This window comes from Eleutherodactylus coqui, chromosome 4, assembly GCF_035609145.1.
Source record: "Eleutherodactylus coqui strain aEleCoq1 chromosome 4, aEleCoq1.hap1, whole genome shotgun sequence".
In the NCBI taxonomy this organism is placed as follows: Eukaryota; Metazoa; Chordata; class Amphibia; order Anura; family Eleutherodactylidae; genus Eleutherodactylus; species Eleutherodactylus coqui.
In genome coordinates, this window is record NC_089840.1 from 49,086,149 (window position 1) to 49,106,327 (window position 20,179).

General features: G+C 45.9%; 1 protein-coding gene across 1 annotated transcript in view; it reads left to right on the forward strand.

Moving 5' to 3' along the window:
- LOC136626466 (cell surface glycoprotein CD200 receptor 5-like) overlaps positions 1-20,179 on the forward strand; it is a 64,264-nt gene that overhangs the window by 24,785 nt on the left and 19,300 nt on the right. Inside the window, exons 4-6 of the mRNA XM_066601528.1 lie at positions 493-503; positions 8,247-8,543; positions 18,995-19,249. Coding sequence (XP_066457625.1) covers positions 493-503; positions 8,247-8,543; positions 18,995-19,249 — 563 coding nt within the window. The remainder of the gene's footprint in view (positions 1-492; positions 504-8,246; positions 8,544-18,994; positions 19,250-20,179) is intronic.

A 20,179-nucleotide genomic window follows, 5' to 3' on the forward strand; every position in this document is an offset into this window, starting at 1 on the left:
CGGCCGCAGCGGAAGAGTGAGCGGCTGGGCTGCTTCAAAGCCGCCACGGGTTTTTCTGCGGCGGTTCTCCTGTTGGAAATTTCGCGGTTTCGGCTGCGGTAAAACCGCGGGATTTCCGACGCGAATACGCCTAGTGTGAACCCAGCCTTAGAAATAATAATGTCTGGATAAGGGCGAGCACCCACTGGCGTTTTTTTACCTGCGTTTTGCGTTTTGCGTTTTTCCTGCACAGGCATAGAGATAACATGTGTTCCTGTCCACTGGCGTTTTTTTTGCGTTGCGTTTGCGTTTTTAACATAGGAACTGTCAGTTGCATATGTGTCTTAATTTTTCTCCTAATGCACCCATGAATGTCAATGGAAATTAACGGAAAAGCCGCGAAAACGCCGCGAAAAACGCGCGGAAAAATCGCGGAAAACGCAATCGCCAGTGGGTGCTCGCCCTAAAGACTAATGTTTTTTCCTCTTACAAACATTATTTTCTCACTTTCAGATGTGGTGACGGTGAGAACATGGCAGCCTGTTGTACTACAGTGTGCGAATGATCCTGGAAACACATTACGAGCAGTTACATGGAGGCTTCATCAACATAACTCATCCTGTATGGCAGGATATATATTAGATGGAGACAATAATAGGCGATCATTCAGCACCTGCAATACGAGGATGAGAAGTGACAATTTATCACTGAGTATCAGTTATACAAAGATATCTGATGAAGGGACGTACACTTGTGAGGTTATATATGATACAAGCACAGTCATCAGACACATTGTATTACAAGTATTAGGTGAGTGACAACTTGTGGTACTGCTTTTACTAAACTGTCCATTGTGGGAAGACAGCTCGGTAGAATGCGGGTTTGTGGCAGTCAGAGATGGAGACAAGTATTTAAAGTCCAAGTGCAGGCCTGACCTGCGTTTATTTCAGTCCAGCCTTAGCTTCAGGCAAAAAAACAACAGTCCAGCATTAGGATAATAGGCAGTCCCTGCCTGTACAGGTCACGTTCAGCAGGTGCGCCACACAGCAGGGCTTTTACCTCCAGCAGGTATCTCAGGCTGCCTGGGTCCATCAGCCATCCAGTTTCTCTCTGTGTCAGTGCACACTGCTATTTATATACACCTCTTCCTTGCCCAGTCCCAAAGACTTTTAAGGAAAAGACTAGAGATGAGCGAACGTACTCGTCCGAGCTTGATGCTCGTTCGAGTATTAGGGTGTTCGAGATGCTCGTTACTAGAGACGAGCACCATGCGATGTTCGAGTTACTTTCACTTTCATCTCTGAGACGTTAGAGCGCTTTTCTGGCCAATAGAAAGACAAGGAAGGCATTACAACTTCCTCCTGTGATGTTCCAGCCCTATACCACCCCCCTGCAGTGAGTGGCTGGGGAGATCAGGTGTCACCCCAGTATTTAAATCTGCCCCGCCCGCGGATAGCCACAGATGCATTCTGACATAGATCAGGGTGCTGCTGCTGCTATAGGGAGAGCGTTAGGAGTTATTTTAGGCTTGAAGAACCCTAACGGTCCTTCTTAGGGCCACATCTGACCGTGTGCAGTACTGTTGAGGCTGCTTTTAGCAGTGTTGCATTTTTTTTTTTTTTTTGTATATCGGGCGTGCAGAGCATTGCGTCCTCAGTCTGCAGTCATTGTACATAGTATAGGGCCAGTACTGGTGAGGCAGGGACAGTGGGAAAGGTGAAAGAGATATACTGTCTATATAGGCAGTGGGCTTTTTCAAACAAATTTGGAAAAAATACTATATTTGGGCTGCCAGTGACCGTCTTCAGTGTACTGCGTGTCTGCTGGGTGTAGTAGTCCTAATTAATACGCAGCTAAGTGTTACAGCAGGCTTGCGCAAAATTGTTTCCTGGCTCTGCGTTGCCCGTTACATCACCGCCGTCATCCCGTCCACAGGGAAACAGTATACATATATACGCTGCCTACAGTATCTGTCTGCTGTCTCAGCTGAGCCTTTAAAAAAATTGAAGCAAAATACTTAAGGCCTACTAGTGGCCTTTGGCCACTTGACTGCTTCTGTGCTGTGAATTCCAATAGCTCAGTCATACGCACCTACGTCTCACTACAGGCTTGCGCAAAATTCTTTCCTGGCTCTGCTGTGCGTTCCGTAAGCGAAGTCAGCCTCCAACCACAGGCCAATAAGCGGCACATTTAATTACAGCGTTCTGTTTCTGCACTACTGGTAATACACCATGCTGAGGGGTAGGAGTAGGCCTAGAGGACGTGGACGTGGGCGAGAACGCGGAGGCCCAAGTCAGGGTGTGGGCACAGGCCAAGCTCCTGATCCAGGTGTATCGCAGCCGACTGCTGCGGGATTAGGAGAGAGGCACGTTTCTGGCGTCCCCAGATTCATCTCACAATTAATGGGTCCACGCGTTAGACCTTTATTAGAAAATGAGCAGTGTGAGCAGGTCCTGTCGTGGATGGCAGAAAGTGCATCCAGCAATCTATCGACCACCCAGAGTTCTACGCCGTCCACTGCTGCAACTCTGAATCCTCTGGCTGCTGCTCCTCCTTCCCCCCAGCCTCCGCACTCCATTACAATGACACATTCTGAGGAGCAGGCAGACTCCTAGGAACTGTTCTCGGGCCCCTGCCCAGAATGGGCAGCAATGGTTCCTATCCCACTGGAGGAGTTTGTCATGACCGATGCCCAACCTTTGGAAAGTTCCCGGGGACCGGGGGATGAGGCTGGGGACTTCCGGCAACTGTCTCAAGAGCTTTCAGTGGGTGAGGAGGACGACGACGATGAGACACAGTTGTCTATCACTCAGGTAATAGTAAGGGCAGTAAGTCCGAGGGAAGAGCGCACAGAGGATTCGGAGGAAAAGCAGCAGGACGATGAGGTGACTGACCCCACCTGGTTTGCTAAGCCTACTGAGGACAGGTCTTCAGAGGGGGAGGCAAGTGCAGCAGCAGGGCAGGTTGGAAGAGGCAGTGCGGTGGCCAGGGGTAGAGGCAGGGCCAGACCGAATAATCCACCAACTGTTTCACAAAGAACACCCTCGCGCCATGCCACCCTGCAGAGGCCGAGGTGCTCAAAGGTCTGGCAGTTTTTCACTGAGAATGCAGACGACCGACGAACAGTGGTGTGCAACCTTTGTCGCGCCACCAGCCTCACCACCACCAGCATGCGCAGGCATATGATGGCCAAGCACCCCACAAGGTGGGACGAAGGCCGTTCACCGCCTCCGGTTTGCACCACTGCCTCTCCCCTTGTGCCCCAACCTGCTACTGAGATCCAACCCCCCTCTCAGCACACAGGCACGACCGTCTCCCGGCCCCATCCACCAATGTCTCTCAGCGCACCGTCCAGCCGTCGCTAGCGCAAGTGTTTGAGCGCAAACGCGCAAGTACGCCGCCACGCACCCGGACGCTCAAGCGTTAAACGTGCACATAGCCAAATTGATCAGCCTGGAGATGCTGCCGTATAGGGTTGTGGAAACGGAGGCTTTCAAAAACATGATGGCGGCGGCGGCCCCACGCTATTCGGTTCCCAGTCACCACTACTTTTCCGGATGTGCCGTCCCAGCCCTGCATGACCACGTCTCCCGCAACATTGTACGCGCCCTCACCAACGCGGTTACTGCCAAGGTCCACTTAACAACGGACACGTGGACAAGCACAGGCGGGCAGGGCCACTATATCTCCCTGACGGCACATTGGGTGAATTTAGTGGAGGCTGGGACCGAGTCAGAGCCTGGGATCGCTCACATCCTACCCACCCCCAGAATTGCGGGCCCCAGCTCGGTGCTGGTATCTGTGGCGGTGTATGCTTCCTCCACTAAACCACCCTCCTCCTCCTCCTCCTCCTACGCAACCTCTGTCTCACAATCAAGATGTGTCAGCAGCAGCACGTCGCCAGCAGTCGGTGTCGCGCGGCGTGGCAGCACAGCAGTGGGCAAGCGTCAGCAGGCCGTGCTGAAACTACTCAGCTTAGGAGAGAAGAGGCACACGGCCCACGAACTGCTGCAGGGTCGGACAGAGCAGACCGACCGCTGGCTTTCGCCGCTGAGCCTCCAACCGGGCATGGTCGTGTGTGACAATGGCCGTAACCTGGTGGCTGCTCTGCAGCTCGGCAGCCTCACGCACGTGCCATGCCTGGCCCACGTCTTTAATTTGGTGGTTCAGCGCTTTCTGAAAAGCTACCCACACTTGTCAGACCTGCTCGGAAAGGTGCGCCGGCTCAGCGCACATTTCCGCAAGTCCAAGACAGACGCTGCCACCCTGCGCACCCTGCAACATCAGTTTAATCTGCCAGTGCACCGACTGCTGTGCGACGTGCCCACACGGTGGAACTCTACGCTCCACATGTTGGCCAGACTCTATGAGCAGCGTAGAGCTATTGCGGAATACCATCTCCCACATGGGCGGCGTAGTGGGAGTCAGCCTCCTCAATTATTTACAGAAGAGTGGGCCTGGTTGGCAGCCATCTGCCAGGTCCTTGGAAACTTTGAGGAGTCTACCCAGATGCTGAGCGGGGATGCTGCAATCATTAGCGTCACCATTCCTCTGCTATGCCTCTTGAGAAGTTCCCTGCAAAGCATAAAGGCAGACGCTTTGCACTCGGAAACGGAGGCGGGGGAAGACAGTATGTCGCTGGATAGTCAGAGTACCCTCCTGTCTATATCTCAGCGTGTTGAGGAGGAGGACGAGGGGGAGGAGCATGAGGAGGAGGGGGAGAGACAGCTTGGCCCACTGCTGAGGGTACACATGCTGCTTGCCTGTCATCCTTTCAGCGTGTATGGCCAGAGGAGGAGGAGGAGGAGGGGGAGGAGCATGAGGAGTAGGGGGAAGAGACAGCTTGGCCCACTGCTGAAGGTATACATGCTGCTTGCCTGTCATCCTTTTAGCGTGTATGGCCAGAGGAGGAGGAGGAGGAGGAGGATCCTGAAAGTGATCTTCCTAGTGAGGACAGCCATGTGTTGCGTACAGGTACCCCGGCACACATGGCTGACTTCATGTTAGGATGCCTTTCTCGTGACCCTCGCGTTACACGCATTCTGGCCACTACGGATTACTGGGTGTACACACTGCTCGACCCACGGTATAAGGAGAACCTTTCCACTCTCATTCCCGAAGAGTAAAGGGGTTCGAGAATGATGCTATACCACAGGGCGCTGGTGGACAAACTGATGGTAAACTTCCCATCCGACAGCGCTAGTGGCCGAAGGCGGAGTTCCGAGGGCCAGGTAGCAGGGGAGGTGCAGAGATCAGGCAGCATGTACAGCGCAGGCAGGGGCCCATTCTCCAAGGCCTTTGCCAGCTTTCTGGCTCCCCAGCAAGACTGTGTCACCGGTCCCCAGTCAAGGCTGAGTTGGCGGGAGCACTGTAAAAGGATGGTGAGGGAGTACGTAGCCGATCGCACGACCGTCCTCGGTGACGCCTCTGCCCCCTACAACTACTGAGTGTCGAAGCTGGACACGTGGCCTGAACTCGCGCTGTATGCCCTGGAGGTGCTTGCTTGTCCTGCGGCTAGTGTCTTGTCAGAGAGTGTGTTTAGTGTGGCTGGGGGAATCATCACGGATAAGCGTACCCACCTGTCAACCGACAGTGCCGACAGGCTTACACTCATCAAGATGAACAAAGGCTGGATTTCCCCAGACGTCTCTTCTTCACCAGCGGACAGCAGCGATACCTAAGCAATAAGTAGGCTGCACCGGCGGATGGAAGCATCGTTCTCTATCACCATCAAAAACGGGGACCTTTTTGCTTCATCAATCTGTGTATAATATTCCTCCTCCTCCTCCTGCTCCTCCTCCTGAAACCTCACATAATCACGCCGAACGGGCAATTTTTCTTAGGCCCACAAGGCTCAGTCATATAATTTTTCAAAACAATTTTTATACGTTTCAATGCTCATTAAAGCGTTGAAACTTTCAGCTCAACCAATTTTTATTTTAACTGGGCTGCCTCCAGGCCTAGTTACCAATTAAGCCAAATTAACCAAAGCGATTAATGGATTTCACCTGCCTTCTTGGTTGGGCATGGGCAATTTTTCTCAGGTACCTTAGTACTGTTGGTACACCAATTTTTGGGGGCCCTCGCCTACAGTGTAATCAAATGAATTTTTAGCCCACCTGCATTACAGCTGACGTTACATCAGCTGTGTTGGGCACTGCAATGGGATATATTTATGTACCGCTGGTGGATTCCAGGGAGCCACCCATGCTTTGGGTCCACACGGAGTTGTAACTACATGTGTCCACTTCCAAAGAACCCCAGTCTGACTGGGGCATGCAGTGTGGGCCGAGGCCCACCTGCATTAAACATGACATTACCTCAACTGTGATGGGCAATGCAATGGGATATATTTATGTACCGCCGGTGGGTTCCAGGGAGCCACCCATGCCGTGGGTCCACACGGAGTTGTAACTGCATGTGTCCACTTCTAAGGAACCCCAGTCTGACTGGGGCATGCAGTGTGGGCCGAAGCCCACCTGCATTAATCACGACATTACCTCAGCTGTGATGGGCAATGCAATGGGATATATTTATGTACCGCTGGTGGCTTCCTGGCACCCACCCATGCTGTCGGTCCATACGGAGTTGTAACTACATCTGTCCACTTCTAAAGAACCCCAGTCTGACTGGGGCATGCAGTGTGGGCCGAAGCCCACGTGCATTAAGCACGACATTACCTTAGCTGTGATGGGCAATGCAATAGGATATATTTATGAACCGCCGGTGGCTTCCTGGCACCCACCCATGCTGTGGGTGCACACGGAATTCCCATTGCGGAGTTGTACCTGCCTGTGACTATTTATAAAAAACCGCGGTCTGACTAGGGCATGCAGACACCTTGACAGAATGAATAGTGTGTGGCACATAGGTTCCCCATTGCTATACCCACGTGTGCAGCTCCTGATGGAGGTGGTACAGGATTGGATTTCTCATTGCTTCTGTACAGCATTGTGGGCTATCGCCCCGCCCCTTTTAAAGAGGGTCGCTGCCTAGCCGTGCCAACCCTCTGCAGTGTGTGCCTGCGGTTCCTCCTCATGGCAGACGCACGTATAAATAGACATGAGTGTGGCGTGGCATGAGGGCAGCTGAAGGCTGCGCAGGGACAGTTTGGTGTGCGCTGTGGACACTGGATCGTGCGGGGGGGGGGGGGGGGGTTGGGCAGCATGTAACCCAGGAGAAGTGGCAGCGGAGTGTCATGCAGGCAGTGATTGTGCTTTGTTGGAGGTAGTGTGGTGCTTAGCTAAGATATGCATTGCTAATGAGGGCTTTTCAGAAGTAAAAGTTGTTGGGAGGGGGGGGCCCACTCTTGCTCGTATTGTGGCTTAATAGTGGGACCTGGGAACATGAGATGCAGCCCAACATGTAGCCCCTCGCCTGCCCTATCCGTTGCTGTGTCGTTCCCATCACTTTCTTAAATTGCCCCGATTTTCACAAATGAAAACCTTAGCGAGCATCGGCGATATACAAAAATGCTCGGGTCGCCCATTGACTTCAATGGGGTTCGTTACTCGAAACGAACCCTCGAGCATCGCGAAAAGTTTGTCTCAATTAACGAGCACCCGAGCACTTTGGTGCTCGCTCATCTCTAATTACTATCAGTTATATGGAAGCCGCATCTGTATAATTCATCCTGTATTGCAGGATATATATTAGATGGGGACAATAATAAGGGATCATTCAGCACCTGCAATACGAGGGTGAGAAGCGACAATTTATCACTGAGTATCAGCGATACGGCGATATCTGATGAAGGGACGTATACTTGTCAGGTTGTATATTTGACAAGCACGGTCTTCAGACACATTGTACTACAAGTATTAGGTGAGTGACAACTTGTGGTACTGCTTTTCCTCTAGGACCGCTACTCTGTGTCCACATAGAGGATCATTTCTGAGAATGTCTATATAACACAATACATCATACATCTTCTGTATCCCATATTTTATTATAATATAGATTCACGACAATTTGTTCAGTCTGTAAATAATATTTGCATTGTCTTACATTCAGGTTCGGGTTTTTTTTTGCCTCTGATCTCAGTTTTAGTTCTAATTGTTAATTTATGTAGTTGCTTCATGCAATTTTAAGAACATTATTTCAGACCTCCAATGTGTGTGATGTCAAAAGTCACAGTGTAGTCCCAGCCGTATATTCTAGATTTGGGGTTGATGTGATTTTCTCCATTAAATGATGGTTATAAATAATCATGTCTGGATAAAGACTAATGTATTTGTATCTTAACAACATTATTTTCTCACTTTCAGATGTGGTGATGGTGAGAAGAGGCCGACCTGTTGTACTATATTGTCTGGCTGATCCTGGGAACACATTACTACAAGTTGTATGGAAGCCTCGTCTGTATAATTCATCCTGTTTAGCATCATATAAAATAGATGCAGACAATAATAAAACATCATACAACAACTGCGGTACGAGGGTGAGAAGCAACGATCTATCACTGAGTATCAGCGATACGGTGATATCTGATGAAGGGACGTACACTTGTCAGGTTGTATATGGTGCAGGCACAGTCATCAGACACATTGTACTACAAGTATTAGGTGAGTCACAACTTGTACTATTGCTTTCCCTCTAGGACCGCTACTCCTGTGCCCATCTAGAGGATCATTTCTCAAAATATCTATATAACGCAATACATCATAGATGTTCTGTATACAATATTTTATTATAATACACAGAAATCTGTTCAGTCTGTAAACAATATTTACATTGTCTAAATCACACAACACAGTTTTCAGCGGGAGTTTAGGCATGTATGCAGATGCGCTTGCCTGCAATGGGTTTTCTTGCGTGATTGGTTGCACATTTTTTGGCAAAAATTTGGGCCTTCTTGCATGTGCGGATTCTTGCGCAGTTCCTGGCACGTCTTTCAATGCAGGCCGAGGCGCAGACTTGGCTACGGTCTGTTGTGCGATTTAGCGCAGGGATAGGCCCACGAACCGCTGGCAGTATAGCTCCCGCTAGGGCCAATATTTCCCTCCTGAGTGAAGGTTTCCATGAGCAACCCATCGGGAGAAAACATATCATAGGTGGGGTATAAGACAACATGAGGCCACAAATGATCCGGTAAATTGTACAGATTATCAAGGTCCTCTTCAGCAAATAAGATCCAAGGTGGAAATTCGGAAGTCCTGTGTAGTGCCTTCCTAATGGGGATACGGCTCTATTTGCTAATGTGACCTTCCACCTAGCAATTCCCTCTGGGGACATCTCAAACCCCTCTATCACTTCAGGGCCCAAGATATCTGCTGAGGCAAGGGTGCTTTTAGGGGCACTGGCTGGTGTAATGACAGGGGCAGTTGGAGGTCTTTTACCTGCCAAGGTACCTTTATCTGGATCGGCAGAGATTTATCCCCAAAGAACCACTGAGGTTCCTGCGGGGAATAGTTGTCTGGTGCTCTCTTGATAGGCATGCTGTGGATCAAACGAAAGTGCCTTGTTTCTGCTGCCGTAAAGTGCTGTGGAAATTCTCTAACTCTAAACTCCAAGGCGCAACTGAATCCTTCCATCAGGAGCTTGGCGCCACTAGTGCAAGTATACAGCCAGGCGCGGGGCTTCTACCCTTCTTTGACCTGTGCAGTGGTGGGTTTTTACAGGATAGCTTCCTTTGTGTCCTTTTCTAAGACAATTGTGCAGCAACAACTTTGTAGTTTGGCACCATTTTACAAGAGGATGGCGCAGCAAAACTTTTCCATTCTCTCAGTGCCATTTTGGAAATCTGTAGCACGACAATAAATTTTAAGGCAGCCTCTTCTAACAGTGAAAAACAGCATATCGCACACGCTCTTCTACCTGTCTTTACAGTGAATACATTCAGCTTCCATCGTTTTCTTCAATAAACTGACATACAGCTTAAAATGGCCAATTAAAGGGGTTGTCCCGCGCCGAAACGGGTTTTTTTTTTTTCAACCCCCCCCCCGTTCGGCGCGAGACAACCCCGATGCAGGGACGTACAGAAAGCTTACCGGAGCGCTTACCTTAATCCCCGCGCTCCGGTGACTTCTATACTTACCTGTGAAGATGGCCGCCGGAATCCTCTTCCTCCGTGGACCGCAGCTCTTCTGTGCGGTCCATTGCCGATTCCAGCCTCCTGATTGGCTGGAATCGGCACGGGGCGGAGCTACACGGAGCCTGCATTCTGCACGAGCGGCTCCATTGAAGAGAGCAGAAGACCAGGACTGCGCAAGCGCGGCTAATTTGGCCATCGGAGGGCGAAAATTAGTCGGCACCATGGAGACGAGGACGCCAGCAACGGAGCAGGTAAGTAAAAAACTTTTTATAACTTCTGTATGGCTCATAATTAATGCACAATGTATATTACAAAGTGCATTAATATGGCCATACAGAAGTGTATAGACCCACTTGCTGCCGCGGGACAACCTCTTTAACCTTTGCTGTGCTGGCACAGATTCAAAGTCACATTTTACAGCACAAAAGCACATCTTTTAAACTGAATTCTTGTTTTAGGGTACAGAGGTTTGGATCCTGTTTATTAATTTAAAAGGGCAGAGGAACAATCCTGTTTGCTTAAATAAGGCGCAGAGGAATAATCCTGTTCATGATGCAAAGAGCTTTGGTAGGCATGAATGCAGAGGGGGTTTAGTGGATATTATCACGGTGGCAGTGGCACTTTTACTATCCTCGCTAATGGCAATTACTAACAGATGTATAAATAAAGTCTACTCATGACATTTTGGGCTACCCGTGAAGTAAATTATGCCAATCTGTATACAGGCCGAGACCTGTGCCGGAGAACATATTAATAAAAATAGGAAAACAAAACAAAATGGGAATTGTCCTTTCCACTGGAGAGTGGTGTGGTACCTCAGGGTAGATATTACAGTAGTGAGAAGGGACTCCAGGAGGCTGGATTTAAACTTTCAAACAGTGTAACAGTTTATTTTCCTAAAGAGAAAGATCTTCAATAAGCTTCATACAATTAGTATTACTTCTTTACTTGAGGTAGATACACACATCTGCGATCATGCAGTCATTAATTACAGGAACCATGTCTGCACACTTGGACTCTTTAATAGTGAAAAGCATTGGAATCTTTTCTATCCACTATTCTCTGCTCTTCTACTTCTCTCTCTTTCTCTGGCTTCTATTTCCTTAAGTAAGAATCTCCTCCTTCCTTTAGTTATTGTTACTTTAGCTGATCCTTTCTTCTTTTATCCTTACATAAATGGATTCCAATCTTTCCTTAATACAATACTCCTGGTTGTACTCACACTTTCTTCTTCTCACCACACTGTCTCTCAGACCTTGTTTCTTCTCCTACTAACACTCCATCTTCTTCTCCTGGACTGTTTTAGACTGCCACACCCCTCTTCCTAGACCAGCTACCCCCAGCTAACACATGTGGAGGGCTTATCTGCCAATTACAGGTCTGATAAAATCTTACAGTCTAGCTAGCCAATACCTGGGCTGGGGCTGGCTGATTGAAGGACTAGTAGGCATACTAGGGTGAACAATTTAGGTTCCATGGAAAAAATATGAGTGACAAACAAATCAACCATAAACTTTTTAAAGTCATATACATACATTTAGGCAATAACCACATTGCTTTATGGAGTGTAGCATTCTAGTACACTACACAATGATCCATAAACATTTAACATGTACACAAACAATAAACAAATACATTAAACAGGAGTCTCCCTACAGGTAATATTCATAAAAAGACATTGGCTGTTTTTTCAGCACATCTGACTTCTTCAGAGCACAATTTGCATTTAGGGATCTGTGATTGGTTTACCAACATTCAGCACTGAAGCAAAGATAACACTATCCATTGCATGGTGATATTACAGGTCAATGAATGACCAAGGTTCTGCTCTTGTACTCTTGCAAATAAATAAAAAGGTTATTAGCATCCAATCCCCCCAAAACAGTTTTACAGGCTGCTGTGTAAAATAAAACACATCATTAGAAAAAAAAGGTAAAAGCATTTGTTTTTCTAAACCAAAGCTCTCAGCTAGCACATCCTTGCCGGAATATTTCTCATCACGTTACCTTGAAGAGGAAAAGGAAAACTAAAAACAGTGATACAAATAGCAAATTAAACAACAGATTATGACAATCATTATAATAGTTCCACATTGAAGGATTTGGAGTTCTATCAGGTAGTACATTTTTTCCCTGATTCTTATAACCCCCGAAGTCATATAACCCCCTTTCCTAATACATTCTCCACCTCTCATCTGTACAGATCCCATCTATTTCCTGTCGGCGAACCCCATTTTGCAATAAAACTAGGAACATATCTTTCCTGCTTACTCCATCTTGATTCACCTTAGTTCTTCTATTACAATTTGTATTTTGATCTTGCTGTGATCCATTCTCATATGGACCAGACCCCAATCTCCCAAATTTCCTTACCACTTCGAGAACCTCAGCCACGGAATGACCAGTTTGATTTATCAATACAAGCATGATTACTGCTTTATATGCTGGGGGAGCGGTTTTGATAATTTTATTCCTAATACTCGTGATCAACACTTTTCTTATCAAATCACTTTGCTCATTCATTGCAATTGCATGCTTCATCATTTCTTCCTTAACTTTCTGCATACAATCATGTAAGGTATACCGAGGTTTTTCTGTATGTGGGCAATCAGAATCAGTAGGATATTTATATCTTATACCCGTTGCCACCACATCTAGTAAAGTTGATCGACCCTGCTTTAGCTACCACTGGGCCAGTTGACAATATAACAAATTTGGGTGCATCTTCATCATCCACACATATGCCATGAAACATTCTCACTATCCATGTTATCAATGGTTCCTGGGCAAATGTTTCATGAATATCTTTTAATTCCTGTTTTGAAAAATCCACCACTACATCTCTATGTACCTGTCCTTGGAGTACTCACCGTTCTGCACCTCATAACGGGCTTTGTTTTTACAGGAGGCAAATCAATTTCTTTTTACTCATTAAGGCCCCCTGCAAACGACCAGGTTTGAATTGCGGAATCCGCGATATCTTCCACACGGACAAGCCACGGCCTCCCACACCAGTTCAAATCAATGGAGCATCCACATGAGTGAACAATGACTGCGATCACGGATTGCGGGAAAAAAATCTCAGCCTACTTCATATTTGCGCGGATTCCACGCAGACGGCTTCCATTGAAGTCAACGGAAGCCATCCGATCCACGGCCCTTCTGCAATTCACATTGCGGAAAGGTTGCGATTCCACATCATAGCTAGGCGATGACGCAGGAAATCAAGAGTTTCAAAAATACAATATGTACTGCACATGTCTTACGGCAAGCTGTGCAGACCATCCACAGTACAGAAGAAAAGGCAAGACTACAGGTACGCCAAGCACAAGGTTGGATTCTGCTATGGGCTTCCATATGTGGAATCCAACCCATTCATGTATAGGCGGCCTAAAATGTCCATCTTCCTCAGTGAGATCTGAGAAATTATCAGATTCATCCGAGGAAGAGTCTCAAATCTCTCCATCACTTATCTGGATCCCAATTAACTCCCGCCTTGGCCACTAAAGTATGAGCCTTTTTCTTATTTACTCTCAATCTTCATTCACGAAATTCATATTGTGCGACCCTAACAACTGCCTTTTCTGCAATTGTGCTGTATTGATCTGCTTTCTCTATAATCAAGCTGTTCTGACATTCCATGTACTCTGTGAGTTACACAACTGCTTTTCTAATTCTTGCACCAACATTCACTCTTTCTCTTCTCGTTGCATGCGACAGACTGCTAGCAAAATCCAACCATGTCACATACATTCATAAAATCTATTTCTTTCCTCAATTTCACTTTTTCCGAACACACCACCAGATTCACTGGTTCAGCATCCTTAAAACGCCTTTCCCATGGTTCACTTAAACCCACACATTGTGACCACTCAGTAGCCAAAGTATTATAGGGAGCCCAATCCCAGCTGGAATCTCAACAGATTCATTCAAAACCTCCTTTTTCCTAAAACGAAACATGTTTTATGCAATATCGCACTATTTTCCTAATTATCGGAAGGAGTTCTTAATTTCCAGACTATTGAAATTGCGTTAAACATTAACCCCTGGACCTTCCGCGTATCCTGTTCACAACGCCAAATTATGTTTTGCCAAGTTGAAAGGCAACAAGTTTGGATACGGCTTTAAAGAAGGATAAGTGGGGTGATACAACACAATCTATTAATGCAAATGAATAAATGCTAAAAATAAAACAAATTGACATAAAATAGGTGATATTGTGTATACTTTTTGTAAAAGAGTAAAAATACATATAAAATCCAAAACAAGAGTTACCTCACCAAAATAATGATACAATATTCACATCACCAAGAGCCTTATGTATACTCCATAATTACACAATGTCCAGATAATATGATGATTCCAGCAAGTCTATAAGGCTCAGCTATACAATCCTTATAATTTATACATTGAACATTTATGGCTGTTTGAATACAAGATGGATAATTACACAGAGCCAATCACATCGTCACAACACTCCTAAGCCATGCCCTCTTTTCCCTGTTCCCTCCACCCAATAATATAATGAGAGGAACCTGCTGATAGCTGCCACCGTAAAACATGCCACATAGGAGTTGCCCTCACCCCTCCTTTTGGATTCTCCTTTTCTTTCCTCTTCTTCACAATGATGCAATGTGCATCTTTATCTGTATAAGGAGGGAGAGATCTCTTCATGACAGGTAAAGCCCCATTTACACGCAAAGATGATCAGTCAAAATTCGCTCAAAAGACAGTAAGGCTGGGTTCACACAAGGCGGATTTGCTGCGGATTTGCCGCAGTTTTTTCGCAGAAGAAATGCTTCTGCGGCAAAACCGCTTCAAAGGTTAATTTTGGCTTGCAGATTTTCTTGCGGAAAAATCCGCAAGTGTTTTTTTCCGCAGCGTTTTTTTTACTTTTTGCCGCGAATTTTGCTGCGTCCATAGAGGTCTATGGACAAAAAAGCGCTGCGGAAAAGACAGAAGAATGGACATGCTGCATCTTTGAAAACCACGCCGCAGTTGCATTTCTGCACTGTGGCTGTGCGGGAAAAAAACCGCCCTGTGAGAACAGCTTTTTTGCAGAACTCATTTGTGCTGCATTGCACTGCAAATGCAGCGGTTTTGCCGCAGTGCAGATATGCAACGGCAAACCGCGGCAAAACCGCCGCAAATCCGCCCCGTGTGAACCCAGGCTTAGAGTGATCATTTTGCATAGCTACTAATGGGCACTAATGTCTATTAGCAACTAACTAACATCATTTGCATGTTAATGAGTCACCAGGAGATGTATTTATAGAACATCAGGTGGTCTGTTCTTTAAATACATGTCCTTTGTTCTGCCTTGAGCTACAGGTTAATAACAATATTATCAGTGCTGCCCAAGGGAGAACTCAGCATGCGGTCCTTGCTATCATGAATGATGGATTTCATGTTCACATGAAATCCATCTTTCAGCAGAAAAACAGACAATGCTAGGATTTTAAGACAATGATTATCGCTCAAAAGCCATTGTACGGATGAATTTTCAGCAATAATCCTTGTGTCTAAATGGGCCTAAGAGTGGAGAGATCACCTGCCCTGCTTAATTTCATTACCAGCCTTGAGTAGCAGAGCCAGCACTGGGGACGGCATTTGTAAAACAGAGGAAAAAGTGCAAGAGTAAATGAAAAAAACTGTGCTCAGAGGTCTGACCCAAAGCAATTAAACACCAATATAGGATATAGTTCAACCACAAGTAGGATGCTTACTTTGAAGTGGGGGAGATTTTAGAAAAATCCAAAAAGAAACCCCCTTGTATCGATCAACATGGAGTGACAATGTCAAAAGATGTCTAAGGAAAAGCTAGTTTCTTATATGTCACATAGAAAGTCCATGTTAATGAATATTAATTATATAATAAACAAAACAGAATAAAACTGGAAAAACAGGTATACAAACAAAACCAAAAGAAAACAAATATGGGTGAATATAAAAGGGAATAAAGTGCAATGCATTTCTGAGCTATCTGCTCCTTTATTAAAGGGGTTGTCCCGCGCCGAAACGGGTTTTTTTTTTTTTTAACCCCCCCCCCCCCCCCCCCCCCGTTCGGCGCGAGACAACCCCGATGCAGGGGTTAAAAAAACAAACCGCTCAGCGCTTACCTGAATCCCGGCGGTCCGGCGTCTTCATACTTACCTGCTGAAGATGGCCGCCGGGGTCTGCTCCCTCCGTGGACCGCAGCTCTTCTGTGCGGTCCATTGCCGATTCCAGCCTCCTGATTGGCTGGAATCGGCACGTGACGGGGCGGAGCTACACGGAGCCGGCATTCTGCACGAGCGGCTCCATTGAAGAGAGCAGAAGACCCGGACTGCGCAAGCGCGGCTAATTTGGCCATCGGAGGCCGAAAATTAGTCGGCTCCATGGGAACGAGGACGCTAGCAACGGAGCAGGTAAGTAAAAAACTTTTTATAACTTCTGTATGGCTCATAATTAATGCACAATGTATATTACAAAGTGCATTATTATGGCCATGCAGAAGTGTATAGACCCACTTGCTGCCGCGGGACAACCCCTTTAAGCACAAATCGAGTGAAAGGAAAATGGCCTTTGGATGTCCTCAGGACAGTGTCCCCAATGTCCCCAACTTATCCTCGGCTTGAGCTGCACACGCCAGGTGAGTCCTATTTTCATTTTTTGCAACGATCCTATTAAAGATCTACAGTATCAGTCGAGGCGCTGTCTCTAACACATTGTATTCCTATTACATTATGGGTTTCTGAATAAGGAATCCGGTATACGCCTATTCTTCTTTTGGACTTAGTGACTCGATATCATGGACCTTTTGAAGAGAGAATGGTGCACTCTTGCTCAGGATCATGAAATCCCTTTGTAATAACTTCAGGAACTTTCATCTATTGAAATTGCTAACACATTTTGAAGGAACTTAGGAATGGGAATCCCCCACCTCCAACAAAGATTATAGTAATTTAGAAAATTTGAACTTTAAACTTAAAAATTATATAGAGAATCTATGGAGACGCACCATCGATTGGTGTTTGTTTGTTTTTTTTTACAAGGAGAACCATGTGGTACCAAGAGGTTTGAGGATCCGCATTAAATCAACTTTCCCAATTGATTCAGAATTTTCTGGGGAATGGTCCCTCATGCTCCAAACTTTTTCTGATCTCATGTTGGAAAAGGTCAATGAGAAACGGAAAAAATTGGGTCGCATTTTTTGGGGCGACCTTGCTGGTCTTTGCAATCTCAGCAACCAGGAGAATTTCCATTATCTTCTTAGATACACAAATCATATTGAACTGTAGTTATTCTACAGAAAAATCTCCAAACTCAAAAGAGCCATTTTGCCAAACAGGAAATCCTTCCTAGGGAATATAAAAAATGATAAAAACTGGATAATTACTCCACTTCAATAATCACCTCTTGGCAGGTCAGGAAACTGATTACTGTCTGGTCTGGCCAGACCAAGACATTTCATAATAGTGTACTAACACTTCAAAAATCATCTACCCATTCTATCTGGCCCCTTGTTGCATGAACATGTGAACAGATACATAGTGATTCATGCCCCACTTCATTTTGACTTCCAGCTCTTCTCCCATATACTAGTGATCCATCCATGGGCCCATCTCTTAGTTCTACCTTCCACTTGCATGCCCACATCCTTCACCATCACTGCAGTTGTTCCCAGCCATGTTGTTCTTTTACCGACTGGCGTACCTTCAGACATGTCCCCACTCAATCAGTTGCACACAGTTTCCACACCATCTCCAGTGGTTCCTGCACCCTCCATAGGTGCAGATTCTCGCTCCTTCATACCACCCCCTCCTGTTCTGTCTCTATCCCAGGAATCTCATCACATTTCTCCAACATTCCAACTGCAAGAGTGTTTTTAGGATCCAACATGCCTCCCAAAATCCCTCAGTTACCCCTAAGGCTGCACCCCACTCCTCCAGCAATTCCGAAATCAATCACTCGCAGCCCTCTAGTTGTCAGATCCAAAATAACTCAACTTTATCAAACCATCTCTATCAATCCAAACAACAAAAAATACCCATTCTAGACGACTAGGTAAGAGGATTCAACCACTGATATTATACACAATCCTTATGACTACTGACCTTAAACCGGTCAGTAGATTTTTACCCTGTTGATAAAAAGGGTCCTTTCATAGAAACCTTCTACCAGAAGGTCCATGAGGATTTTAATTGTCTGACTGATTTTAAAGCCAGATTGAATCTAAACAAACTCCAAATGTCCACACAAAAACATTTGTCCATTAATGAAGACATAGTTATTAAAAGGGCCAACAAAGGGGGTTACATTATCATCATGGATGAACAATTTTTTATGTTTTAGAAGCATCCAAAATCCTTGATGACATTAAGGGCTTAGTGACACGGGCGCCGATCCACCTGTGTTTTTTGCAGGATAAGACCGCTGCACTGCAGGTGTGGACGACTCTCCGCACCGTCCAGAAGAAAGAACACATGACCGGCAATGGAGCCGGTCATGCAAAGAGTCATTTACACACTGTGAGGCCATCTTATCCTGCAGAAACACGGTCGGACCGGCGCCCGTGTGACTGAGCTCTGAATATTAAAAAAAACAGAAATGAGCCACTATTCGCTCGGCAGAGTCAAATACTTCACCCCATACAATGACCAGTTATGCAAACATGGAACTGACTACTGCACTGGTTGAGACTACATACACCATTGTTCTGGGGCCACAACAGGGTCTGTAGCTATAGATAAAGTAATTGCACATAAAACATTAGCAATCATCACATTGATTACACATAATTCTCTCCATTTGATAAGATTAAGAAAAAACTGATTGTCTTCTGCATTATGGCAAACTTGGTCATGAATAGACACAAAATGGATTTTCACAGCTGATTAAGTGACAGATTATTTTTGTAAGTAATTATCTCTTAACTGCTCATTTATATTGTCAGGCTTAGTCAAAAACAGCTTAATAAAGTCATTTTTTTTTTTTTTTTCAGCTCAGCCGTCTACATTCCTCAAATTAAACAGTGATGGATCTCCAGAATGTGGCGCCATTGGTGGGAATCCACCTGCAGATATCTCTTGGATCCCACATTCAGATGATATAAACACTACAATAGTGGAAGAGCCGGACCAGACGTGGTCAGTGATCAGCACATTGAGTAGAGAGAGAATGAACGGGACTTCAGTGACCTGTGTTGTTTCTCATCCAATATTCATAAATCCATGGAAAGAAGTTATTGTACTGAGAGGTAAATATATGTGTCTATGTGCAGCTCCACTTAATAACATTTCACACTCTCTATCCGTGGAAAAAATTGACAGGAAAGGAAGAGAAAATAAACTCTGCTCCTTTGGATTCTGTCGCTAATGCCACTAAACGGGAATTTATCAGGATGGACATTGTTGATTTATAGCTGGGGTATTCCACTAATGTCCTATAGGAGAGGGTCTGACTAATATGCCTGGTGGCAATCAGTAGAATAATGTGGCAAGGGTGCCCAGTAGGAAAATACCATACCAACTTGTGTCCTGTTGGCTCTGCTCAGCTTTTTTCACAGACCATTTCTTTGGCCCATTATAATCAACTACCAATTATTTGTTCAGACCAGAAAAAGCAGATCCAAGCCAACAGGAAAAAAAGTTGCTATCACTACTTCCACATCTTTCTATCCACTAGCACTTCAGACCTCCTTAGCACTTCCTTGTGATTTTACACTAGTTTCTATACTGAGGCTCTCCCACTCTTTAGTCAGTTAAGTGAATTGTGAGAACTCAGATGATAATTAGAGCTGAGTGTTTAGGTCACTACATTGTAAGTCCAGGGGCCAACATACCGCCTATAGAGCTGTTCAGCTGCAAAGGATCCCATGGGGAGGGGGCTGCATTCGTATAGTCCCACCCGTTTTACTGCTGATTCCATGTCAGCCTTCCTTCCTCAAAACATTGGCCAGGCTTCAGTGACACCATCCAAGAGCCGTGCAGTAGAAGCCCCTATATATCATACACACAGAGGACTTGCTGGACACTGCACTCCATACAAAGCATAATCTTATACCTTTTCAAGAACACCGGAGATGGAAGGAGGAGTATGATTATGCTCTGTACAGTGTGGTGTCTGATTAATCCTACGTGTGATGCAAATGCTTTAGCTGCTGTTGCTGGACAGAATAACTAAAACC